The 25286-nt window shown below is 39.3% G+C and overlaps 6 protein-coding genes across 6 annotated transcripts; 5 read left to right on the top strand and 1 right to left on the bottom strand.

Annotated features, from left to right (window-relative positions):
• The first annotated feature begins 3866 nt into the window (after positions 1-3866).
• On the top strand, positions 3867-4584 carry LOC108039157 (cuticle protein 76). Its single transcript, XM_017116078.1, has one exon. The coding sequence runs from the start codon at positions 3879-3881 to the stop codon at positions 4521-4523; it is 645 nt and encodes a 214-aa protein (XP_016971567.1). The 5' UTR covers positions 3867-3878; the 3' UTR covers positions 4524-4584.
• A 6248-nt stretch (positions 4585-10832) lies between these two features.
• LOC108044568 (carboxypeptidase B-like) lies at positions 10833-12257 on the top strand. Its single transcript, XM_017123624.1, has 3 exons — positions 10833-11500; positions 11815-12148; positions 12252-12257. Exons 1-3 carry the CDS (start codon positions 10833-10835, stop codon positions 12255-12257), a joined length of 1008 nt encoding a protein of 335 aa, XP_016979113.1.
• A 1165-nt stretch (positions 12258-13422) lies between these two features.
• On the top strand, positions 13423-14888 carry LOC108044559 (carboxypeptidase B-like). The gene is made up of 3 exons (XM_017123612.1): positions 13423-14123; positions 14419-14803; positions 14883-14888. Exons 1-3 carry the CDS (start codon positions 13423-13425, stop codon positions 14886-14888), a joined length of 1092 nt encoding a protein of 363 aa, XP_016979101.1.
• A 1468-nt stretch (positions 14889-16356) lies between these two features.
• Positions 16357-19920, top strand: LOC108044551 (cytochrome P450 4d8). Its single transcript, XM_017123601.2, has 4 exons — positions 16357-16514; positions 17940-18393; positions 18860-19422; positions 19515-19920. Exons 1-4 carry the CDS (start codon positions 16358-16360, stop codon positions 19862-19864), a joined length of 1524 nt encoding a protein of 507 aa, XP_016979090.2. The 5' UTR covers position 16357; the 3' UTR covers positions 19865-19920.
• A 117-nt stretch (positions 19921-20037) lies between these two features.
• Positions 20038-21880, bottom strand: LOC108044579 (probable cytochrome P450 316a1). The gene is made up of 4 exons (XM_017123635.2): positions 21620-21880; positions 21135-21564; positions 20542-21074; positions 20038-20483 (listed from the first exon to the last, which is right to left on the bottom strand). The coding sequence occupies exons 1-4, from the start codon at positions 21774-21776 to the stop codon at positions 20155-20157; spliced, it is 1449 nt and encodes a 482-aa protein (XP_016979124.2). The 5' UTR covers positions 21777-21880; the 3' UTR covers positions 20038-20154.
• Positions 21881-23167: 1287 nt separating this feature from the next.
• Positions 23168-25285, top strand: LOC123037161. The gene has a single exon (XM_044456771.1). The coding sequence runs from the start codon at positions 23168-23170 to the stop codon at positions 25283-25285; it is 2118 nt and encodes a 705-aa protein (XP_044312706.1).
• Position 25286: the final 1 nt, after the last annotated feature.

The raw sequence follows: 25286 nt of genomic DNA, 5'->3' as shown, positions 1-25286 counted from the left end.
TTTGATAGCATAATTTCTAATTCTTTCGAACTGAGCCGAAGTTGATATACCCTTGCAGAATATTCTATAAATTATATTCTCCAAAATTATTCATATGATGCATTCTTAATACTTATAAAAAGTCCCAAAATCCTAACTTTAAAAACACCAAAGTTATGTCATTTCCAATCGTTCAGTTATATGGCAGCTATAAGATATAGTCGGCCGATCCTTATGAAGTTTGGTAGGTCGGATTGATTAACCAAATATAAAATCCATAGAAGATCCCAGCCTCCTAACTTTACAAACACCAATGTTATGGCATTTCCGATCAATCAGTTATATGGCAGCTATAGGATATAGTCGTCCGATCCTTATGAAATTTGGTAGGTCGGATTTATTAGCCAAAAATAAAACCCATAGAAAATCCCAACTTCCTAACTTTAAAAACACCAAAGTTATGGCATTTCCGATCGTTCAGTTATATGGCAGCTATATGATATAGTGGCCCGATCCGGCTCGTTCCGACTTATATACTACCTGCAATAGAAAGACAACTTTTGGGAAAGTTTCAAGCAGATAGCTTTAAAACTGAGGGACTAGTTTGCGTAGAAACGGACGGACAGACGGACAGACGGACAGACAGACGGACATGGCTAGATCGACTCTCCTGGTGATGCTGATCAAGAATATATATACTTTATAGGGTCGGAAATGTCTCCTTCACTGCGTTGCAAACTCTTGACTGAAATTATAATACCCTCTGCAAGGGTATAAAAACATTAAACAATATTAATTGCTTTGATATTTTGATAACATAATTTATAATTCCTTAGAACTGAATCATCAAACAAAAATTATTAAGCAAAATAAATCGCTTTTGAATTTCCCAAAATATTTATTTATTTGTTATTTAAAACAAATGACGGGTTTTAAAAATATGTTTAAATTGCAAAACCCAACTAATGAATTATAGTAATCTTACTATTTTTTACAACTTCTAACCTTTCTATGTAAGTCAGAACAAAATCCCCCAATCAATATTATCAAATAACCTGATTTAAGGACCCCCGAACATATGAAAGACGGAAAGGAGTGAGGCAGATATTTTGCTGGCCACTTGTAATTGCCAGTAAATAATTTCGAGCTGCCAAACGGCAACTACACTTGCCTCATAAATACAACCGCCAACTAACCGAACGAATTTATAGTCAACACTTAATCTAAGCTGTCAATGTGGATGCAACAGCGGTAGCGAGTACAACAAAAGGGGGGCGGTGAGGGGTTAAGTGGGAAACTAGTAGTATCGTAATTGGCGGGGATTACGACAAAACGTAAAAGTGCAGAACGGCACGTGAATGCGGAACTCGCGCTCGGAATTGGCCAAAGTGAAGAAGTCGTAAAGTTTTAGTTGCATTCTGCCGTCTTCGCCTTCGAATCGGACGCTTAATTTATGTTTCAATTCCAATTAGCCAACGAGGCGCGGGCTTTTATGCTACTTTTCTTTCTTTTCGCTCTCAAATACACAGAGAATAATTCGAGATGAGTTTTTAATTAAACTGTGTTGATTAAAAACTCTTCTCGAAATATTCCGGAATTAAGGTAAAATATTATTAATGCCAACTATATTTTTTGTTTTTTATTTTTGGAATATCAATAGATAAGGCCTTATTAATCGTCTTAAAAGAATTATCTTTAAACCCCAATAAAAATAATTATGAATAAAATAAAACAATAAATACAACAATTAAATATATTGGACTATTTTTAACACCAAAACTTTAATTAAAATGTCGTGCTTCCCATTAAAACCTTTTAGACCACTAATTCAGTAAATTGGGCATCTAGTTTTTTTAAGTCCTGAAATCCAGTAAACAATTTCCAAAAGAGGGTCATCAATTTTTTCAATAATACTTTTACTCCTTATATCCGGAATTACAGAAGAGATGGTGTTAGTTTTTGCCGTGCACTCTGGTAATTGACTTTCGGCCTGGTCCTGACGCGTCATTTGTAATTGTATATCAGCACGAGGAGCTGGGACGAAAGCAGCGTTTATTAGCCATGGCCAAATGCAGCTAATTGAAGTTCAAATTGCGTTGGCGCATGAGTTGGAAAGGCAAAGGAAACCGTTGAAATGTAAGCACTCACATGTGATTCCTGTCGGTTCAATAAAACGTTAAGTTCAGTCAGACGACAATGCAGACGTAAACGAAGACGAATCCACTTAAGGCCAAGACCAAAAAAAAAAGAAATAACGTAATGCGAAAGCCAATTCAACACTCAAACACAATCAGCAAAGAAAACCATTGCCGAATACTGGGGGAAATAAAATCAAGCATAAATGCAATAATACAATTTATGTGCCGAGTTTCATAAGGACCATAATGGACACAAGGACACACTCCGCTCCTTAATCCCCACAATAAAGATATGTGTACCGAGTGGAGCCAACAAAGGTGACTTTCTCAAGTTGGCCCGCAATCGCTGTAATCGTAATCACATTTGGCGCCGTGATGCTGATGCTATTTGCGAGTGTGTGTCATTTTCATTGCGAAAAACTTTTGCGCCGACAGTCAAGGCAACAATGTCCCCAACACTTGCAAACCGGACATCCGCTCCATCCGTACATCCATCCATCCATCCTACCATCCATCCATTCATCCATCCATCCATTCATCCTACCATCAACCTTCCCATTCTCCGTCTCGTTTGGCAAGTTAACAACATTTGCTTGACGTTTGCCAATTGCATTATGACTCAATTGTGAACTGAACGATTTTACGGACGAGCCAAAGGATCAAAGAGAGGCATTCGCATCAATAGGAAAACTTCAACTCGAGTGTCGGTCCATTGAGAGAGAAACAGAAACGGAAACGGAAACTATAAAGAAGAACTTGAGTGCAGGTCGATCAAAAAACCATTGAAGATTACAAGCAATGTAGTCTATTAGTGGCTTAAATGTTCATAAAAGAACATTTAATTATTTCCCCATTTTAGCAGTGTGAATTTTAAACTTTTCTGGCTCATTATTAATTTGTATTCAATATGTTTTAGAATGTAGACAACTTATTTCTTATTTCTGTTTGGTTTTAAGAAAATATTAATAATAATATATGACATATTTTAATTTAAACACTAAAGTTACTTTTGGTCTTTTAAATCCTTTTCTCTTTTTATATACAGGTACGTTTTTTACAAGCACAGAAGTCAAATATTTTCATCCAGCCTCGCACAATACAACTTAATATATATTATTAATGGGTTATTATGCATCATTGTTCTCACTCTTGAGGCGGAAAAATACAAATATCCACTTTGGCCCGTGTGTCTTCATGAGGAACTGTAACACGCCGATTGAGAGGCTTGAAGAGCAGATGGAACTGAAAATGCATTAACAATTTGGCAGCGCCGTTAATGCATCTCCGATGGGCCATAAATTGCGCTGGCCGCAATATGTTTGGGCCACTTGATGGCCCTTCAGCGGTGAATTGTGAGTTGCGAGTGGCCATCACCGCGAGTCGGGTTAAGACCGTGGAATGTGGAGCAAGTGCGGCAAGTGCACAGACCTTACTCGATTCCGGGCATTATGCAATGCCTAGGCCAAGTCTTGGGCTCTTTTAACTGGGTCGACGACACGCCCTGCTCGACTGTAACGTGTATATGTTCCCCCGCCTTTGTGGCTGTCACTGAGAGCTGGGCAATTGTAAATTGATTTGCCACGATCGAGGGATAGAGAAATGGATTTCTGAAAGTCACGCAAAGCCGGCCAGCAAAGCCGAAACGAGTTTGAGGAGTGCGCCCGATTATGAGTAATTGGCATTGCGGTGGCCAGGGCTTCTATATATGGCCTACCCGCCGACCTATCCGGCACAGTTGCTCCAATAGCCCCTCCAATCGTCATGGCCCACATCCAGTTCCTCAGCGTCGCCGCCAGCCTGCTGCTCCTCGTGGCCTCCACCACAGCGGGCTTGATTGCCCAGCCGAGCATCAGCTATGCTGGCGATGAGCACGCGGTGGCCCACACCCAGCAGAACGTGGTCAGGAGCTTCGATGGCACCGTTTCCCACTACGCCAAGTCGGTCGCCACGCCCTTCTCCCAGGTCCACAAGCAGGACACCCGGATCAGCAACAACGTCTACCAGCCGGCGGTGGCCAAGACCTTCAGCTATGCCCCAGCCCCCGTTCCAGTCTCGATCCCAGCTCCCGTCTACACCCACCACGCCCAGTCGGAGCCATCTCATCTGTTCACCCAGGCATCGCCGGTTTACCATCAGCCCGCTCCTTCTGTTTACCACCAGCCCGCTCATGTCGAAGCTCCTTCCGTTTACCACCAGCCCGCTCAGGTGCAGAGTGCTTCGGTCTACCACCAACCTGCTCATGTCCAGACCCCTTCGGTCTACCACCAGCCTGCCCATGTGGAGAACCCCGCTGTGTATCAGCAGACCGCCCACTACAGTCACCAGCCCGCTGTCATCCAATATTCCCCGGCGGAGACCGTCTCCCACATGAGCTTCGATGGTTTCGGCACCCACTACGGATTCTAAATTAGTTTAATTAACCTAAGTTAATAGCTTCTTGTGCATTTGTACTTGTTAAATAAAATGTTGAACAAAAAAATATATGGAGATTATAACACGAATTTAAATGAAAAGTCGTGGATGAGTACTTGAATACTCTTGGCATTTACATTTGTTATTTAAAACGTTTTCAGAAGTTAATTGTTACATATTTATCAACTAGAATTCAATATAAAGTCATTAAATATTTATACCCGTTACTCGTAGAGTAAAAGGGTATATTGTATTCGTGCAAAAGTATGTAACAGCTAGAAGGAAGCGTTTCCGACCCTATAAAGTATATATATTCTTGATCAGGGTCACTAGCCGAGTCGATATAGCCATGTCCGTCTGTCCGTCTGTCTGTCCGTCTGTCCGTCTGTCCGTCTGTCTGTCCGTATGAACGCTGAGATCTCGGAAACTATAAAAGCTAGAAGATTGGCATTTTGCAAGCAGATTCTGGGAGTTCCTACGCAGCGCAAGTTTGTTTCAAAATGGTGCCACGCCCCCTTTAACGCCCACAATCGCTTATATACGATTTTAAAAATTTAAATATTTCGGAAAAGTAAAAATGCAGTTTTATTGTGTTTATCAATACCTATCGAAATGTAGAAGAAATTTTTCAAATCGGACCATTCGTTAAAAAGTTATGCGTGATCAAAATTTCTATCTCCATCTCCCTCGCACTCCCTTTACCTGAGTAACGGGTATCTGATAGTCGGGGCACCCGACTATAGCGTTCTCTCTTGTTTTTGCTAAAAACAATAGTCACTTTTTAATAAACTATTTAGCTTATTAACTTTATTATTAAGTAATTTTAAAATTATACACAGATTGGTAATGTATGTTTAAATTTATTTTACAAATATCGAATATCTTAGACATTATTTTGAGCATTTTTATACCCTTGCAGAGGGTATTATAATTTTGGTCAAAAGTGTGCAACGCAGTGAAGGAGACATCTCCGACCCTATAAAGTATATATATTCTTGATCAGGATCACCTCCTGAGTTGATATAGCCATGTCCGTCTGTCCGTCTGTCCGTCTGTCCGTCTGTCTGTTTCTACGCAAACTAGTCTCTCAGTTTTAAAGCTATCGAATTGAAACTTTGCACACACCCTTCTTTCCTTTGCACGCAGTATATATGTCGGAACGGCCGGGATCGGCCGACTATATCATATAGCTGCCATATAACTGATTGATCGGAAATGCCATAACTTTTGTGTTTGTAAAGTTAGGAAGTTGGGATTTCCTATGGGTTTTATATTTGGCCAATCAATCCGACCAACCAAATTTCATAAGGATCGGCCGACTATATCCCATAGCCGCCATATAACTGATTGATCGGAAATGCCATAACTTTGGTGTTTGTTATGTTAGGAAGTTGGGATTTTCTATGGGTTTTATATTTGGGCAATCAATCCGACCTATCAAATTTCATAAGGATCGGCCGACTATATCCTATAGCTGCCATATAACTGAACGATTGGTGTTTTTAAAGTTAGGAAGTTGGGATTTTTTATGAGTATTAAGAATGCATCATATGAATAATTTTTGAGAATATAATTTACAGAGTATTCTGCAAGGGTATATCAACTTCGGCTCCGCCCGAAGTTAGCTTGCCTTTCTTGTTTTTAAATTAAAAATAATTTTTTTTAGTTTTTTTTTTAATTGAATATTTATTTTGTTTTTATACCCTTGCAGAGGGTATTATAATTTCAGTCAAAAGTTTGCAACGCAGTGAAGGAGACATTTCCGACCCTATAAAGTGTATTCTTGATCAGCATCACCAGGAGAGTCGATCTAGCCATGTCCGTCTGTCCGTCTGTCCGTCCGTCTGTCCGTCTGTCCGTCCGTCCGTCCGTTTCTACGCAAACTAGTCCCTCAGTTTTAAAGCTATCTGCTTGAAACTTTCCCAAAAGTTGTCTTTCTATTGCAGGTAGTATATAAGTCGGAACGAGCCGGATCGGGCCACTATATCATATAGCTGCCATATAACTGAACGATCGGAAATGCCATAACTTTACTGTTTTTAAAGTTAGGTAGTTAATGTTGGGATTATCTATGGGTTTTATTTTTGGACAATCAATCCGACCTGCCAAATTTCATAAGGATCGGCCGACCATATCCTTTAGCTGCCATATAACTGAACTATTGGAAATGACATAACTTTGGTGTTTTTAAAGTTAGGAAGTAGGGATTTTTTATGAGTATTAAGAATGCATCATATGAATAACCGATCCGATTTTGGAGAATATAATTTACAGAATATTCTGCAAGGGTATATCAACTTTGGCTCCGCCCGAAGTTAGCTTTCCTTTCTTGTTAAAGATGTTATTAAAAAAAATAAACCTATTTCAATTTTCCGATTCTGAATCGGAATTTTCTTGTTGTACATTGTAGTCCAAAAGTAAAATTTGACCTTCAATATCAAAAGAAACTTGTTTGCTCGAGTTATTGGCCGAACTTTTGCATAAACTTGTTATTACTGGATCCGACGATACTAACAATAAGTGCAAAAGATCCTCCATTGTGTTAGACCGCGAGTTTTTGCGCGTATGGTTAAAGCGAACATTTCTTAAATCTTTGTTTCGGGCTTCCAAGGCTTCTTCTGACAACATCCCGATTGGAAGTGGTACAGTTTTGATAATATTCGCTTTGAGAAAAATGAGTGCAGTTTATAAAGCATATTCGCGAAATCGCTGAATGTTAATGGTGAACCAAGAAGCCATACAGCCCGTTCTTGTCCTCGAAACGCTTTATATCCCCATTACATTCTCTCCACCTTTTACATAGAATTTTACAAAAACTTTGACGATGCAATGTATAAAATTGAAATCCGTTTCATAACATTTAGATTTGTCTAGAAAATTCTCAAAAATATGCTCAACTAGTGCAGTATTCTTCTTCGTGGCGTCTGTTGATCAGTTGACAAATAGAGTATTGTGAGAAGTGTAAAATAATAATTTAATTTAATTTGTACGCAAATCAAGTTTGAAAACCGCCCCGATAGGATGTCTATATCCTATAGCAACCATTAGAACAATCGGATATACCTTGCAAGAATGGAAGATATTTCGCGTAGTGTAAAAGCTATTGACATGAATCTTTCCAAATTGTATTTTTGTATGCATACCTTGATCAGTGTAAAAGCGCGTGCTGATCGTACGACTATATCCTATAGCTCCCATAGGAACAATAGGGTGAAATCGGTCCAAATTTTATGTTTTTCAGAATATTTCGCTCAGTGTATAAGCTATTGACATGAATCTTTCCATATCTTTATCAGGGTAAAAGCGCTTGCCGATCGGACGTCTATATCTTATAGCTTCCGCAGGAAAACTTTTTAAGGGCTGCGAAAATATCCCATTTTTGCTATTTGTTTATGACATTTTTGACATGAAACTATGCAAATCTAGTTTATTTATGTATACCTTATTCCTTTTGATACTTTTTCATATCCCATTTTTGCTAATTGTTTATGACATTTTTGACATGAAACTATGCAAAATCTAGTTTATTTATGTATACCTTATTTCTTTCTATACTTTTTCAGTTTTACCAATTTCGGCCAAGTCTGCAAGGGTATGAAAATTTCGGCTTGCCGAAGTTAGCTTCCGTCCTCGTTAAATATGTTCCCATTCAACATTCTAAAATGTCATATTCGATATTCAGAATATTTCCCTTTTTTAAAATCGCATAAATTGTAAAACAATTTCCTAAAACGTTAACGCTCCGATTTGAAATTAAAAAATATATATCACTACATTATATATTTGACTGCCATAAATGTCCAACATTTATTAGCCCGTTTTGAAATGCTTATAGCTATAGTTCCTGAATAACCAACATTTTTGCATCATGTCCGCTGCATTTGGACAAAGGCCCTGCCTGCGGTTCACCCTCAGCTTATCACTCACGTTCGGAGGCAGCGTAAACAAATCATAAAAATCCACAGAAAGTGCACACTACAAATAGCCCCAAGTAGGACATTAGCTTTGGTCCTTACACCAGTCCGTGATCCTTGGTTCAACGGCATGGGATGAGGATAGGGATGAGGAGGGGTTACGTGATTTGTGCAGCGCAAACTTAAAAATCGGACATGAAAGCTACGTGACTCGCATGGCAACCGAGGGAGCCAGGACCATTTGAAAGGACGAAGGACCATCAACTGGCGTGCCTTATGAACTAATAAGATTTGGCCCCATCCTCGTAAATTATGCACATTGACAACTGTAATCGGGAAATTGAAATCAGATTTTTGCAGCCTCATTAATTTTGAAAAAGAAAAGAAAACTCCCAGGAAGCCGGAAGCAAATCGAAAACTCTCAAACGTTCAGAGTCAATAACCAATTTGTGTCCTACGTTTTTTTTTTGCTCCATAGTTTCTCTAAATGATAGCTTCATTAGCTGGCCATCAAAGTAATGGCCAAAATGATTACCAGAATAGGGCCAGCAACTTCTTGAGTGAACTTCTGAATTGAAAAAATAAGCAAAAGGGAAAAATTGGCAAAAAAATGAAGCCATAAACTCAGCTTAGTCCTGGATCCTGCAGGACCTCCTGCCTCGCCCCTTTTTGGGCCACCGCTTCTGTCCGCCACTTGAGTGCTAAAAGGCGCAATGATAAAATATTTGCCCGACCGAGGCAAGTAAATTTGTTGGCTGAAAAGTTGAAACGTTGAAACAGCTAACAAAAAGCGAGAGATGAAGAAAGGCCGAGCCGTTGGTTGTTGTTTTTATTTAGCTGTTGCGGTTAAAGTTTTCCCACTTTCCATCGCCAGGACATCGTCCAAAAGGGAAGTTGGCAAAATAAAAATGCAAAATTCCCAGTAAGACGTATTTATCAACATAATTACATTTTTTAATGGCCCCTTAAACCGCAAAATGGCAAAGCCGCAAAGCGAGATAAAGTTGTTGCGCAAAAATGCTACAAAATGGTGAAAACTAGTTTAACCATCTGCATTCTCTGGCTTTTCTTGGCCTTAGAAAATATTAACTCAGGGTGGTCTTACCGAAAAGTTTTTTAAAGTGTGTAATTTGTGGTTAACACTAGTCCAGACAGTGTATTCTTGTCTCAAATTAATAAAGTACATTTAAACTAAATTAAATAATTTCATAATTCCCAAGTATTTCTTATTTCTCAAGGTCCAGAAACCACCACAGTCATTGCCTTTAGAAGTTGATTGATAGAAGTCATTGCTTTTAGAAGTTGATTCATAGAAGTTGATGCTCCGCTCGAAGTATTGAAATGAAAAAATATCTTTCAAAAAAACTTTTATCTGGAGAATCATATACCTTTTTTTTCGAAAAAAAATAGGAAAGTTAGAATTTTTAGGTATGTAGCCTTTTTTTTTATTACATGAATTATTCTATTTCAGTTTCAGTTTGTTGACAATGTTTGTGCAAAAATTGGTGAAAAAATGTTGAATGGTTTTTAAGGGGTGGTTGTTTCCCCAAAACGTCTCTTTTTGGAAGAGCCTTGCGGTGATAATTCCCCATGGCAAACAGGTCAATTAAAACCGTAAAAATAAAAAAATTTCATTAGTTTAGAGTAATTTCGTGAACGATCGTTTTTATATTTTTTTTACAAAAAAATTCATTTCGGCGAAATATAAAATTTGAGCATGAAAAATCGATCGTTCATGATTAAATTAAAAGATAATCGGTTCAGAAGTTTTTCGCCAATCCATATCACGCAAAGTCATTTTGCAAAAAACACCATTTCGAGATATTCGCGTTTAAAGTTTCAAGTTTAGGTTTGGGGCGAGGACGATTTTTTTTCTATTTCTGAGATCTTTATGAAAATTTGGGGCAATGTTCTCAAGAAGTTGTTCTTCAAGATAAAGCCATACAATTTTTTTTGAATTTTTTGAAAATGAAAAAGGTATATTACCCCTTAAGAAGATAATGCGAAGTTACAGAACAGGGTAATATGGAGGGCTGTTCGCTGTTTAACTTCTGGAAAAAGAATACATTTTTTATAGAATACGTGTTCTAAAACATATTTTATAGTGCGAGCGGAGTTGTTTTTTAAAAATGACGCTTAAATTGATTATGTTGATGATGATTAATACAATAAAACACTATTTTAACACGGAATTTAGTGTCTTTTTTCGAAAATGGAAAATACAATTTCAGCACTACTGCCTTATCTATTGTTATTATAGAGAGATGGGTTTTCTAGCATTCAATTTTTATAGAGAGAAATAAATTAATTAGCTCTTTTCCCAAATCTCTTTATAAATTGCGATGTAGCCGGACAAAGTCAGTGCCCTGTTTATTGTCTCACCGTCAAGATGTGGAGACCACTGTCCGCGATCGTCTTTCTCATGGCGATCTGCCTACTAACTGCCTATGACGACTACAGCTACGTTGGTTTGATGCAGTCCCTGGATGAACTGGCACAACACCACCGCGATCGGATCACACTAAGGGAAGTGGGTATAACGTATCAGGATCGTTCCCTAATACTCGCCATGATAACGAACGGAGATGGGCGACTGGGAAAGAGGGTGATATTCGTGGTTGCCGCTTTGCATGGCGATTGGATGTCCGTCCGTGCCGCCTTCAAAACCATCAAAGACTTGGTGCTAGATTTCCAGGACAATGCCGATCTTCTGGCCGATTTCGATTGGCACATTATGCCACTGGCGAATCCGGATGGTTACGAGTACTCTCGCAAATTGACTTCGAATTTTAGGTGGAGTAAAACAAGGACAAGGAATAACGTCGACTGCATCGGCACCAATCTAAACAGGAACTTTGACGTGGGCTGGGGAGTCGGTTTTCCGGAGCTACACGATCCTTGCGATCAGAATTATGCGGGCAGTGCACCATTCTCAGAGGTGGAGGCACGTACAGTGCGCGACATAATGCAGAACCTGATAAAAAGTGAGCGAGGCGTCATGTATCTTTCCTTGCACACGTTCCTCCGTTCGGTTATCTATCCTTGGGTCTATAACAGGTGAGTTGAAATTATTTAGTGTTACGGCCATTATATTGCCTGGTATAAATTGATAATTTATTTAAAATGTAAATTTCTTATTCTCTCCGAATTACGAAGATTAAATCTTAAATAATATTTGATCAACTGATTAGTATAAGGACACTCGCAGGTCAGCATACCACAAGTAAGAGCTCTTTTTTAATCAGTGGTGTAACCAAAATCTTTTCGAAATAAATTCAGTTGCAAATTGTTTTGATATTCGCTTCAAAGTTGGAAGAGATTTCCTGTTCTTATTTAACAAAGGAATATCTATTAACTTTTGTTTTTTTCAGTACATGGGTGCCAAATCAAGGGGAAAACATTGAAATCGCCAAGTTCGTGACCGATCAAATATTTATAAGAACTGGAAAAGTAAAAGCAGTGGGAGTTCAATATGGCAGAAAATCCGGTGATACCAGCATCGATTACGCCTTTAAAATGGGATTTCCCTTATCGTTTGCCTGTGAGATGTCGGGATTGGACCGAGTTAATAATTTGGTGATTTGTATACGAGCCTTTGGCAAGAAGGCCATTGAAAAGTATCCACCCTCCAGGCCAATACATCAGTCCGAGGAACACAGACCTACCAAAAATTCAGCATCACGGAATTGGGACTTAGCTCCCGTGGTTGGAACAACTACTCTGCTTTTTTTACATTTCACCAAAAATATTTTAAGCTTTAAAATGTGTCAAAACTAAATACTATTCTTAAATCTTTCTTAATTCTTAGCTCTAAGTAAGCTGAATTAAGGTTCTAGTTTGATATGTGAACGTAAATATGAAGTCAAATTGTTGTGCAACACAAATCGGCTTTTTCCTATAGCTGCCATATAACTGAACGATTGGAAATGCCATATCTTTGGTGTTTTTAAAGTTAGGAAGTTGGGATTATTTATGAGTATTAAGAATGCATCATATGAATAAGTTTGGAGAATATAATTTACATAATATTCTGCAAGGGTATATCAACTTCGGCTACGCCCGCTCCGCTCCATTCGTGTTAAACAGCAAATTGAAAATTCAGACCGACCGACCAACAAATTTAAGCTAGCTATTAGGAAAATAAATGTTTTCTAAAAAGCGATTTAATTTATTGTCAAAACATTACATAACATTAATAAGTCCACGCTAAGTGAAAACATATTAAGTTTATAAGCTCGGAAAATGTTCAATTCGTCACATTTTTTCGAAGGTTAATAATAAACAAAAGCTTTTATAAAATGAAAAGTAAATAAAAAAGTTGACTTTTAAACATATTGCTGTTGGAACTTTCATTTCCTTGCTTTGTATGCTTATCTCTTAATTAAATAAACTAAATTAAATAATTTCATAATTCTCAAGTATTTCCAATTTATTAAGATCCAGAAACCACCACAGTCATTGCTTTTAGAAGTTGATTCATAGAAGTTGATGTTCCGTTCAAAGTATTGATCTGAAAAAATATCTTTCAAGAAAACTTTTATCTGGAGAATTAAGAAGATAATACAAAGTTACTTGAGCTAAGATACTAAAAAAGGGTAATATGGAGGGCTGTTCGCTGTTTAACTTCTGGAAAAAGGATATATTTTTTGTAGAATACGTGTTCTAAAACACATTTTCTATCAGTTATAACGCGAGGGGAGTTGTTTTTAAAAAATTACGCTTAAATTGATTATGTTGATGATAATTAATACAATAAAACACTATTTTAACACGGAATTTTTTAAGTGCCTATTTTTTGGAAATGAAAATACAATTTCAGCGCTACTGCCTTATCTATTGTTATTATAGAGAGATGGGTATTTCTAGCATTAAATTTTTCATGGAGAGAAAAAAATGACTTAGCTCTTTTCCAAATCTCTATATATAATCCCGATGTAGTCGGACAAAGTCAGTGCCCTGTCTATTGTCTCACCGGCAAGATGTGGAGACCTCTGTCCGCGATCGTCTTTCTTTTGGCGATCGTTAATCCGCTGGCGGAGGCGTCTCGTCTCAGTTCTGACCAACTTCAACTGGATGACTACCTCGACTACGATGGAGTGATGCAGTACCTGGATCAGCTGGCACGAGCATATGCCGATCGGATCACATTAAAGGACATGGGTCGAACGGTCGAAAATCGTTCCCTGATACTCGCCATGGTAACAAACGGAGATGGGCGTCTGGGAAAGAGGGTGATATTCATGGATGCCGCTCTGCAAGCCAACGCGTGGATGACCCCCGTGGCCGCCCTCTATACCATCTATAAGTTGGTGGTGGAGTTCGAGGAAAATGCCGATCTTCTGGCCGATTTCGATTGGCACATTATGCCACTGGCGAATCCGGACGGTTACGAGTACTCTCGCAAAACGAATACTAGGTGGATGAAAACGAGGACACCGAATGGCGGCAACTGCAACGGCACCGATCTCGACAGGAATTTTGAAGTGGGCTTTGGACTCGGTTTTTGGGAAATAAGAGGTCCTTGCGAAGACAATTATGCGGGCTATGCACCATTCTCAGAGGTGGAGGCACGTACAGTGCGCGACATAATGCACAGCCTGGTAAAAAGTGAGCGAGGAGTCATGTATCTTTCCCTGCACAAGTCCCACCGTTCGGTTAGCTATCCTTGGGTCTATGACAGGTGAGTTGCATGGTATAAATTGATTAAATATTTAAAATTTAAACTTCTTATTCTCTCCGAAATATGAAGATTAAATCTTAAATAATGTTTAATCAACTGATTAGTATAAGGACACTCGGAGGTCAGCATACCACAAGTAAGAGCTCTTTTTTAATCAGTGGTGTAACCAAAATCTTTTCGAAATAAATTCAGTTGCAAATTGTTTTGATGTTTGCTTCAAAGTTGCAAGAGATTTCCGCCTAAAAACTGTTCACATTTAACAAAGGAATACCTATTAACTTTTGTTTTTTTTCAGTACACCGGTTCCTAATCAAGGGGAACACATTGAAATTGGCAAGTTCGTGGCCGATAAAATATTAGAAAGTACTGGTAAGGCTATAAATATATGGCCGGGAATTATATATGGTAGAGAATCCGGTGGTACTAGCATCGATTACGCCTTTTACATAGGATTTCCCTTATCGTTTGTCTTCAATAACGGGGTTTTTTCAACAACCTCGAAGATTCGCCGCGTAGCTGATGAATCGTGGACGGGTATACGAGCCTTTGGCAAGAAGGCCATTGAAAAGTATCCACCATCCAGGCCAATACATCAGTCCGAGGAACACAGACCTACCAAAAATTCAGCATCACGGAATTGGGACTTAGCTCCCGTGGTTGGAACAACTACGCTGCTTTTTGTACATTTCATCAATAATATTTTAAAATTAAAAATGTGTCAAAGCTAAATACTATTCTTAAATCTTTCTTAATTATTAGCTCTAAATTACCTGAATTAAGGTTTCAGTTAGATATGTGAACGTAAATATGAAGTCAAATTGTTGTGCAACACAAATCGGCTTTCTCGTAGTGATGTTAACTTATTGAACAACAAATTGAAAATTCAGACCGACCGACCAAAAATTTTAGCTAGGAATTAAGACCCAATTAAGAGTTTCCAGTCTATAAACTGTTACATGATTTTAGGAAAATAAATGTGTACCAAAAAGCGATTTAATTTAATTTCAAAACATAACAAAAATTAATAAATCGACGCTAAGTGAAAACATATTAAGTTTATAGGCTCGGTAAGTTTTCATTTCGTCCTATTTTTTTCCAAGTTTAATGAAAAACCAAAGGTTTTATAAAATGAAAAGTTCATTTATCAATAAAAAAGTGTATATTTAAACATGTTGTTCGGACATACCTTTAAATTTGAAAAGTAAACAATTTATTCGTGAATATTTACCAAACAAACATTTTGTTGGCTTCTCCGTTACTCACAGGCATCTTTTCTTATGCAATCTTTAAAAAATTTAATATCCAGCGGTGGGCAGTGGGAAACTCCTTCTGCAAACCCATCCATTTATCACTCACTCTCTTCCACTCTTTTGCATTACGCATACGCCTCGTTGTCCGCTTGTTTGCACTTGCTATCAACGTGACTTGGCTGCTTCGTTTTGCGTGGAAAAGGGCAGGGCTTTTCGGGTGGGGAAACGGGAGAACCCGCATATCACTCGCATTGTCCGATACATTTCACATGCTGCAATTAACGCAACAAATTGCAAAATTAATGCGGAAAATCTTTCTGTGCCGGCGGAGCAACAGAAACGAAACGAAACGAAGCGCGAGGTATATCCAAGCATTTTATTTATAACAGTCATTGTGAAAATTGAAAATCCACATTCGGTCTACAATTAAAAACACTTTTCGCTTGCATGTGAGCCTTCGTTCTGCAGTGGATATTGTGAGTATTTAAAATAATAAAATGCCATTACAAAGTCAAAGTTGCCCGGCCCCAGGAAGCTGCTGTTAATTAGTTTTTTCGAAGGCAACTCTTGGCCAGCTGACGAGTCCAACCGTCTATCTATCCATCTAGCCATTCATTCATGCACTTTCTGCGCGGGAGTTGGGTCAAATGTTTTAATTTCCGCACGAATGTCTCTAACGGAAATTACTTTAAAAAAAAGTTTACCCCCCAGGACGGGTGTCAATCGCCTGGAGGGCCTCGTTATCTTGCCACTGGAAAGGGAATAATTACTAGCAGTACGAGTGCTTAATAGACCCACTCATGCACTCTCTTTAAATAGTCTACCCAGATAAGTGCAATTGTTGTTGCTCCCGAGCCTCGCGACATGCACTTTGAATTAAATTCGAATCCAAATCCGATTAGATTTGCGTTTGCCGCTCTCGAATCGCTCGGATCGTTTGGATCGTTCGTCTTGGTTGGGTTAAGCGGCGATTCAGAGTGCGAAATGCTGCTGTTCTTGCTGGTTGTGCTGCTTGTCGCCGCGGGATGGATCGTCCATCTTGGCCAGGCCGATCGCCGCCGCAAAGTGGCCAATTTGCCGGGACCCGTGTGTCCGCCCCTCATTGGCGCCCTCCAACTGATGCTCCGTTTAAACCCAAAAAGCAAGTACCCATAATCAAAAAGACTTTATTGTATCACTCAATACAAAAGTAAAAACATACATACATATATATTAATTCGGAGGACGGTAGTAGTAAATTACCTGATATTTAACAGTTTCTTTTATTATGCCTAAAAAACAGAATTTTTTAACTATCAATCAGTAGATTTATACAAATACAAATTGTAGCATGTCGATTTGTATCTGACAAATTTGAATGACCGTTTAGTGAGCTCTAGTTGATTGGAGTAAAATTATAAGATAGCTTGGATTATCATCAAAATGGAATTGAGGTCGATCAGTGACCAGATGCACGACCATCTATATTTAATTGCTTCTTCTTAAAGATGTCTATAATATAAGCTAAACAAATAATAATGTAATCAAACAAAGAAAAAAGAAAAAAACAGATCGTACATTAGTCTACTTTTATGTTATATGCATAGTACTTGAATTAACTCATTTTGTTACGCCTGAATAAGTTTATTTAATTCTCTCTCTGTCCCTCTTATTTTATGACTAATAATACTCTAATAGATATTAACTTGTATTCACCACAATCTCGTTTTACTGACTCAGCACTGAAAGCTTTAAAGCTGTCGTGACTGCTTCTGTTTTTACACTACTGATAAGGAATTACAAGTATTCAGAATATATCAATGCAAAATTATACGCTTCTATCTCTCTTCTTTTTGTTTATTTTGTTTTGCTATATAAAATCTTAATAATAAATTCCATTCATATTTTAGTTTGCAAAGTTTTTTATATAGAATATTCAGAGTTGACCGGTTTCTGAAAAACCGGATTTAACATTTTACTATAAAGAAGTATGTTGTTATTCGGCTGAAAGAATTCAAAATTTATTAATAAAAGCTTATAATATAGATTTTTTTCAATGTTATAAATGTCCACTTCAAAGCTTTTGTTAACGGAAAAATTTGAATTGATCTTTAATATTATCGGACAATTTTATTGGTAACAATATATAAAAAACAGGTAAAGTCAAACACTAAACCGCTAACTAAGGTATAAAATTGCAATCTTAAGCTAATAATACTTATCACTTTTATTTGAGCAAACATTTATGACAGATTACTTTGCATTATCGCTAAACCATTAATGAACGAACAGTGAATATAAATAGAATTTAGCTCTTATCAATCCGAATTCCTTCATAGAAAAAGAAAAACAAGATATATCCGTTTTTTACATATTTTATATTTCTTATTATTTTTTAATTATAATGAAACATGTTTTGATAATGGTTTTATCCTATGGTATATATATTGACAGGTTGTGTTAAAAATGATTTTCTTTTGCTTCTGTTTAAAACAGAGCACAACAAATGTCGGCAGCACCAATAATAATATTTTAAAAATATCACTTTTAAGCTTTTAATTTAAAATAAATTGTATTTTAATTTCAGCCTTTCTGAAGTTGGGTCGTGAGTATGTGACCAAGTATGGTCACCTCCAGCGAGTGTGGGTCTTCAATCGCCTGCTGATCATGAGTGGCGATGCGGAGTTGAACGAGCAGCTGCTGAGCAGCCAGGAGCACCTGGTAAAGCATCCTGTCTACAAGGTCCTTGGTCAGTGGCTGGGCAACGGATTACTGCTCAGCGACGGAAAAGTGTGGCACCAGCGCCGCAAGATCATCACGCCCACGTTCCACTTTTCGATCCTCGAGCAATTCGTGGAGGTGTTCGATCAGCAGTCGAACATTTGTGTCCAAAGATTGGCGCAGAAGGCGAATGGCGAGACCTTCGATGTCTACCGGAATATTTGTGCAGCCGCATTGGACATTATAGCCGAGACAGCCATGGGCACTAAGATATATGCTCAGGCCAACGAGAGCACACCCTACGCAGAGGCAGTCAATGAGTAAGTAGTATATTTATACCCTTGTAGAGGGTATTATAAGTTCACTCTAAAGTTTGCAACGCAGTGAAGGACACACTTCCGACCCTATTAAATAAATATATATATTTTTTTTCTGCGCCAACTAGTCTCAAATTAAAACAATCGAAGTGCAAGTTTAATAGAAAATACATTTTATTGCAGGTAGCTTATAATTAGGAACAATCGGAAAAATAATCAAACTAAATTATAACTTCGTTTATTTTAAATATATACGGATATATTACGAGATATATTGATTTTTACAATAATCTCTAATACTGAAAATCGACATTCCTTATTTTGTATACATTTAAGCGTAAAAATCAGAAAACATTAGTTTTATAAAATATTTAGTTTTTGTTAGCGCAGAAAGGGTATTAAAACTTCCGCTTACCTTTCATATTTTAAGTAATCTTAGAAAAAATTAATAATTTCACCTTCGCTTTAGATGTACTGCCTTATTGAGCTGGCGATTCATGTCGGTTTACCTGCAAGTGGAATTGCTTTTCACTCTCACCCATCCGCACTTGAAGTGGCGCCAGACGCAGCTCATCCGCACAATGCAAGCCTTTACCATCAAGGTGATCGAGCAGCGTCGTCAGGCTTTAGAGGATCAGCAGAAGCAATCCCGATTGGCGGATGCCGCGGACGAAGATGTGGGCTCCAAGCGACGGATGGCTCTGTTGGATGTCCTGCTGATGTCCACTGTTGATGGCAAGCCACTGACCAACGACGAGATCCGCGAGGAGGTGGACACCTTCATGTTCGAGGGCCACGATACCACCACAAGTGCTCTGTCCTTTTGCCTGCACGAGCTTTCGAGGCATCCGGAGGTCCAGGATAAGATGCTGGAGGAGATCCTGCGGGTTCTGGGCAACGATCGCAGCAGAGCAGTCAGCATTCGAGATCTCGGGGAGCTCAAGTACATGGAGTGCGTCATCAAGGAGTCGCTCAGGATGTATCCACCAGTGCCGATTGTGGGTCGCAAACTACAGACTGATTTTAAGTACAGTAAGTCTCCTTTAAAAATAAATTATTTACTTAAATATTTTTTCAAATAGATTAATGTTAATATTTTAAATGGATTTTTTTATTTCTTTCAGCGAATTCTGTGTACGGAAATGGAGTTATCCCAGCGGGCTCAGAGATTATAATAGGCATTTTCGGAGTCCACCGTCAACCGGAGACCTTCTCCAATCCAGATGAGTTCATCCCAGAGCGCCACGAAGACGGAAGTCGCGTGGCCCCCTTCAAGATGATACCTTTCAGTGCCGGACCGCGGAATTGTATTGGCCAGAAGTTTGCCCAGCTGGAGATGAAGATGATGCTGGCCAAGATTGTGAGGGAGTACGAACTCCTGCCAATGGGCAAGCGGGTGGAGTGCGTCGTCAACATCGTCCTGCGATCGGATACCGGCTTTCAGCTGGGAATGCGCAAGCGCAGCACTACATGAGTATTCAGGATTATACAGGGACTTATATATTAAATTGTTTTTATTTCTACTGACTAGATTAACTCGTTTTAGTTGAAAAAATACTGTCAGAAATATTTTTATCAAGGAATATCACATACAGCATCTCAACAACTTATGATCGACCAAAGAATTTTAAGGAATAGTAACTTCACAAATACTTTTCCTCGGATTATAACGTTTTTATACAAATTTTTTAAGGCTAGTCAAATTAAGATTTCTTTCCTGTTTCTTCAATATTTTATGGATTATATATACATTTTTGGACAACCTTATCGTGGTTTTAAAGCCAACTGAAATCCATTGGAAGATCCCAAAATAAGTCGCATATTCAATTTCAGTTCATCGCCGTAGGGCAACAGTTCAAATCGGGTGATAATAGGAGCCAGCAGAGTTTTCAGTAGCCCAATACTAAAGTTACTGGCTGGACAGCATCGGGGCCCCAGACTAAAACTTAGGATTTCCGGGGGAGAGTCTAGAAATCGTTCCGCATCAAAGTTGTTAGCTTTCGGATAGCGATTTTCATTGCGCTGCAGCTCATAAAGATTAATGTAGATCTCGGAACCAAAGGGTAGATCTCCATCTCCTATGATACTATGTGCTGTTGGAAATTAAATTAGGAAATTCATCAAATAAAATAGAATATCACTCATACGCACTGTATGGAAAATCCTGCTTAAATTGTCGTCCAACAATCACCTGTGGCGGATAGAGTCTCAGGGTTTCCTTTAGCACAGCTTCTAAATAAGGAAGCTTTTCCAAGTCCAATTCCTGATCCTTGCTCTGAGCTAGTTTTAACTCCTCCCAACACCTTTGTTGCACCGATGGATTTCTTGCAATGGTGACGAGGGCAAAGCAAAGTGCCGAACTGCAGAGCAAATATCCCAGGTAATTACAGGTATTCAGCTCCCCACAGATTTCCCCAGATGTAAGTTCGGGTTCCTTACTTTCCAGGAGAAGATCGAGCAGGGAATCATGACACTTTTGGGGAAGTGGCTCTAAGTGATTCACGACCAAAACATCGCCCATCTTGTTTGGTTTTTGTTGCCTGGCTATCAGATCCTTGTGCTCCTCATTCAGTCTTCTAATTAAACGATTCTGATGTCTTCTCATAAAAGGTGAGCTGAGCCAATAGTTAAATCTGTTGGCAGACTGCAGGCTGAGAAAGCGTTTTCTATAGAGCTCTGATAAACTGGAAATCAAAAGGCGGATATTATAATAATCTTATAAGGAGATTTCTATGGATTCCTACTCTGCTAGGTTCTTGGCATATTCCTCGCTGGGACTTGCGCCGCAGGTGGTCATTACCATGAGCTCCAAGACATTGGGAGCCACCAATTCCCAGATATCAAACACCTTTTGGTCTGCGCGTTCCACCAACTTTTGATGCAGTTTCTCAGCCTGCTGGCGACATAGTTCCATCAGCTGTTTTGAGTTTTCCTTGCCAAAAAGCCCGCTGATTAATCCATGTCGCTTTTGCCAGTGATCCGGTTGACACATGAGGACACCTCCATCCAGCCAATCCTTCATTAGTTCATAGCCCGTCTCCAAGTGCGTTTTACTTTCCAGAAGCTGCCTGCTGAGCTCCAGATCCGCCAGTGGAATAAAAAGTCGATGGAAGACCCAACAGCGGCTCAAGGAACCATATTTGGTGAGGTATTCCGTATTGCGCTGAAAGAAATCTGCCAGAATTAGTCAGAAATCGCGTTAATAAAATAATTTTATAGATTCACCAACTTTTTGGACTTAAGAACAGCAATTTGTGCATTGATCCCAACAGTGGCCAGGTGAAGGGTCCTTTGAGATTCTTGATCAGCGACCGCTGCCGACGGGTCCTGAAATAGTTAAAGGCCGAGGCCAGGCAAAAGCACACGAATGTGGTGGTCAAGATCATGTTTTCAACTGAGCAAAAACACAGCCCTCGCGAATCGCAATCGCTTGCATCTATCCGCTCCTCAGTTTATGGCCGTTCGAGGGGCAAAGCTTATCTCACGGATGCCTTAAATTTCTTATAATCTTATCGATGTCAAGACCCCCTTGTTTAGCACAAAAAATAAGCCAAGCGATAGTTAAATCTCGGGATAAGCTAAGATAAGTCTTCTAAACATTCTTTTGTGTTTACTTAAAGATTAAAATTACAAAAACAAAAATATTAAGTACCAAACATATTCTGACAAATCTATAAAGTTATAAATATTTATTCTTACAAGACAAAAATATCACAGGCCTATAGTTAAAAATAAATCCTCTACAGAATTCTTTTGAGTTGTTTTCAAGGATAAAAAAAAGGGAAGGCTTTAGTCGGGTGCCCCGACCAAAATCAGATACCCGTTACTCAGGTAAAGGGAGTGCGAGGGAGATGGAGATAGAAACTTTGATCACGCATAACTTTTTAACGAATGGTCCGATTTGAAAAATTTCATCTAAATTTCGATAGGTATTGATAAACACAATAAAACTGCTTTTTTACTTTTCCGAAATATTAAAATTTTTAAAATATAAGCGATTGTGGGCGTCAGAGGGGGCGTGGCACCATTTTAAAACAAACTTGCGCTGCGTAGGAACTGCTCAAATCTACATGCAAAATGCCAATCTTCTAGCTTTTATAGTTTCCGAGATCTCAGCGTTCATACGGACAGACAGACAGACAGACGGACAGACGGACAGACAGACGGACAGACGGACAGACGGACATGGCTATATCGACTCGGCTAGTGACCCTGATCAAGAATATATATACTTTATAGGGTCGGAAACGCTTCCTTCTAGCTGTTACATACTTTTGCACGAATACAATATACCCTTTTACTCTACGAGTAACGGGTATAAATATCACAGGCCTATAGTTAAAAATAAATCCTCTACAGAATTCTTTTGAGTTGATTTCAAGGATAAAATTACATACAAATAATTTTTCCTTAAAAACAAAAATATTCCACACCTACAGTTTGTAAAAATAATAATATTCATAAAATAAAAATAATAAGTATCTACAAATTTTGAAGTATCCATATTGTTGATGAACGGAATGCATCCACAATTTGAATTCAAAATATTATACTTGTGCCATGCAAAATAGTATTTTTGCCCTTTTTTAGTATTTTAGGTATTTTTTGTATCACTATGAGATTTTTTGGTTTTTTATGTATGTATAAGTAAGACGACTACAGCGGAACATGTCGGTTCAATAAAGCTTAAGATACAGTCCACTCAAATCGGAAATAAACCGTGTTTATTCTTCACCATATATTTGGTCATTCGAGCCAGATCGAGCAATTGATTAACATGGATCAATTAAAGCTTTTGAAGGCAGCAAGAAGCCGTGCGAAGGCAAGTATTACGCGCTTGCTAACGGCGTCACAAGATCCACGTGCGGGATCAAACTGGGAAATTGATGAAATCACAGTCTCATTGGAAAGGCTCAACAACGTTTGGAAGGAGTTTGAGACCATTAGCGATCAAATGGCCCTTTATGAAGAAAATGAGGGGTATGTCGATCCAGCCATCGACAACGAGAGATACGAGGATAAGTACTTGCAAGCAAACACATTGTTTCACACCATCAAACGGCGCTGTCAATCATCTAATGAGAGCGACAGAGAAGGCAGCGGCGGTAGGCAATCTGGCAACCTTGGCGATGCCGCATCAAGTTCATCTGGATGGGGAAACGAAAGCCTGGCTCGTTTTCTACAACAACAACAGGAACTGAATGAGCGTTTAGCTGAGCAACAATCAACGTTTTTGAGGGCAAACTCGGCAGCAAATGTAATGCACAACGAACTGCCAAAAATTCACATCAAAGTGTTCACTGGTGACTACAAGGAGTGGCCAGCCTTTAAAAACATCTTCGAGAGTACGATCCATAGCAAGCAGCATTTGACAGCAATTCAAAAGTTCCACTACTTAAAAACGTATATTACGGGAGAAGCATCTGATTTGATTCGTCATATGCCAATAACGGATGCTGCGTACGAGGCTGCTTGGAGTTGCCTAATTGATCGATACAACAGACCACGTCACATTGTCAACACTCTGCTGGAAACGTTTGTGAATCTCCCTTCGACATCCAAGGCAGACGTTACAGTTCTGCGCAAGGTGACCGACGGAGCCACGGAGATTGTACGAGGATTGGATGCAGCAGGGCAAACTAACAGGGACTGCTGGATCATACACTTCATTCTGGCCAAGATCGACGCTGAAACTCGACGCAAATGGATTGAGGGAAGCCGGGAACTTGAATCTCCGTCTGTGAATGATTTACTCAAGTTTTTAGACCGACGCTGCGAGGAATTCGAGCTCAGCAAAAGTGACTCGGACATCGACTTCAAGGGTGGCCCACAACCAAGCAAAGCAAAGCGTTCGTCACACGCTTTAGTATCGATGGAAGAAAATGCTTGTGCGAAATGTAACTCCAAGGAGCACAAAATCTACGGTTGCCCAAAGTTTGCTGAAGCATCCATCGAGCAGAGACGCACATTTGTTAAGGCAAAATCATTGTGTTTCAACTGCCTTAAGCATGGGCATGTATCACGCAAGTGTGAATCCAAATTTACATGCAGGTTTTGCCATAATCGCCACCACTCTCTCCTACATGTAGATATTTCTGGATCGCAAGCCGCTGTGACCACGACACAGCCACACACTGATGAAAAGCACATCTTAAGCGCTCCCGAAGAGGCTGCGGGGACCATCAGCCATATTGCTCGTGCGCAAGTGGCTCCCACAGCTGAGTCCTTGTGCAACGGATCAACAACGGCTACACGGCCCCAAGGGCTAAGGAAAAGTGCATTGCCAACAGCTCTGGTGTTTGTTAAAAACGCACAAGGATCGCACACTACATGTCGGGTACTTTTGGACAGTGGTTCGGAACTGTCGTACATCTCAGAGAGGTGCGTACAGGCACTTGGTCTGTCACGCTCGCCCTCACGCATTTTGGTGTCTGGAATTTCATCGATCAAGGCAGAGACAACTAGAGGCTGCAGCACACTGGACATGCAGTCAAGGATCTCCGATCATACAATGAAGATACGTGCACACGTACTCAGCAAAATTACCTCCACGTTAGCAAGACACGATATCGACGCCTCAGCACTCAAGGTATTCGCTGCCTTTGAGCTTACGGATTCTAACTATCAATCGTTGGCGCCAGTCGATATTCTCTTGGGCAGTGATTACGTTTGGACCGTGTTCACCGGTCAAAAGATGTTCGACGTTCAGGGCAACATCATCGCCATTTCGACCATTTTTGGATGGGTCATAACATCTATCATCACTACCGGCTATTCATCCACAACAACAATGCACACGGCTATTGACATTGACTCAACTCTTCGGCGCTTTTGGGAGCTGGAGGATGTCAACCAGGAATTCCATGGAAAACCAGTGGACGACGAAGTTGAATAGC

The sequence above is a fragment of the Drosophila rhopaloa genome, unplaced genomic scaffold (genome assembly GCF_018152115.1).
Source record: "Drosophila rhopaloa isolate 14029-0021.01 unplaced genomic scaffold, ASM1815211v1 contig_150, whole genome shotgun sequence".
NCBI classification, from domain to species: Eukaryota; Metazoa; Arthropoda; class Insecta; order Diptera; family Drosophilidae; genus Drosophila; species Drosophila rhopaloa.
This window is presented reverse-complemented; position numbering and strand designations above follow the sequence as displayed.

Bases quoted from the DNA above. Each gene is read 5' to 3' on its own strand.
- LOC108039157 (XM_017116078.1), top strand. From the start codon at position 3,879: ATGGCCCACATCCAGTTCCTCAGCGTCGCCGCCAGCCTGCTGCTCCTC.
- LOC108044568 (XM_017123624.1), top strand. From the start codon at position 10,833: ATGTGGAGACCACTGTCCGCGATCGTCTTTCTCATGGCGATCTGCCTA. The intron at 11,501-11,814 runs GTGAGTTGAAAT...TGTTTTTTTCAG, and splicing joins TATCCTTGGGTCTATAACAG to TACATGGGTGCCAAATCAAG.
- LOC108044559 (XM_017123612.1), top strand. From the start codon at position 13,423: ATGTGGAGACCTCTGTCCGCGATCGTCTTTCTTTTGGCGATCGTTAAT. The intron at 14,124-14,418 runs GTGAGTTGCATG...GTTTTTTTTCAG, and splicing joins TATCCTTGGGTCTATGACAG to TACACCGGTTCCTAATCAAG.
- LOC108044551 (XM_017123601.2), top strand. From the start codon at position 16,358: ATGCTGCTGTTCTTGCTGGTTGTGCTGCTTGTCGCCGCGGGATGGATC. The intron at 16,515-17,939 runs GCAAGTACCCAT...TTTTAATTTCAG, and splicing joins GCTCCGTTTAAACCCAAAAA to CCTTTCTGAAGTTGGGTCGT. The intron at 19,423-19,514 runs GTAAGTCTCCTT...TATTTCTTTCAG, and splicing joins ACAGACTGATTTTAAGTACA to CGAATTCTGTGTACGGAAAT.
- LOC108044579 (XM_017123635.2), bottom strand. From the start codon at position 21,776: ATGATCTTGACCACCACATTCGTGTGCTTTTGCCTGGCCTCGGCCTTT. The intron at 21,075-21,134 runs GTAGGAATCCAT...TTTGATTTCCAG, and splicing joins TATGCCAAGAACCTAGCAGA to TTTATCAGAGCTCTATAGAA. The intron at 20,484-20,541 runs GTGCGTATGAGT...AATTTCCAACAG, and splicing joins TAAGCAGGATTTTCCATACA to CACATAGTATCATAGGAGAT.
- LOC123037161 (XM_044456771.1), top strand. From the start codon at position 23,168: ATGGATCAATTAAAGCTTTTGAAGGCAGCAAGAAGCCGTGCGAAGGCA.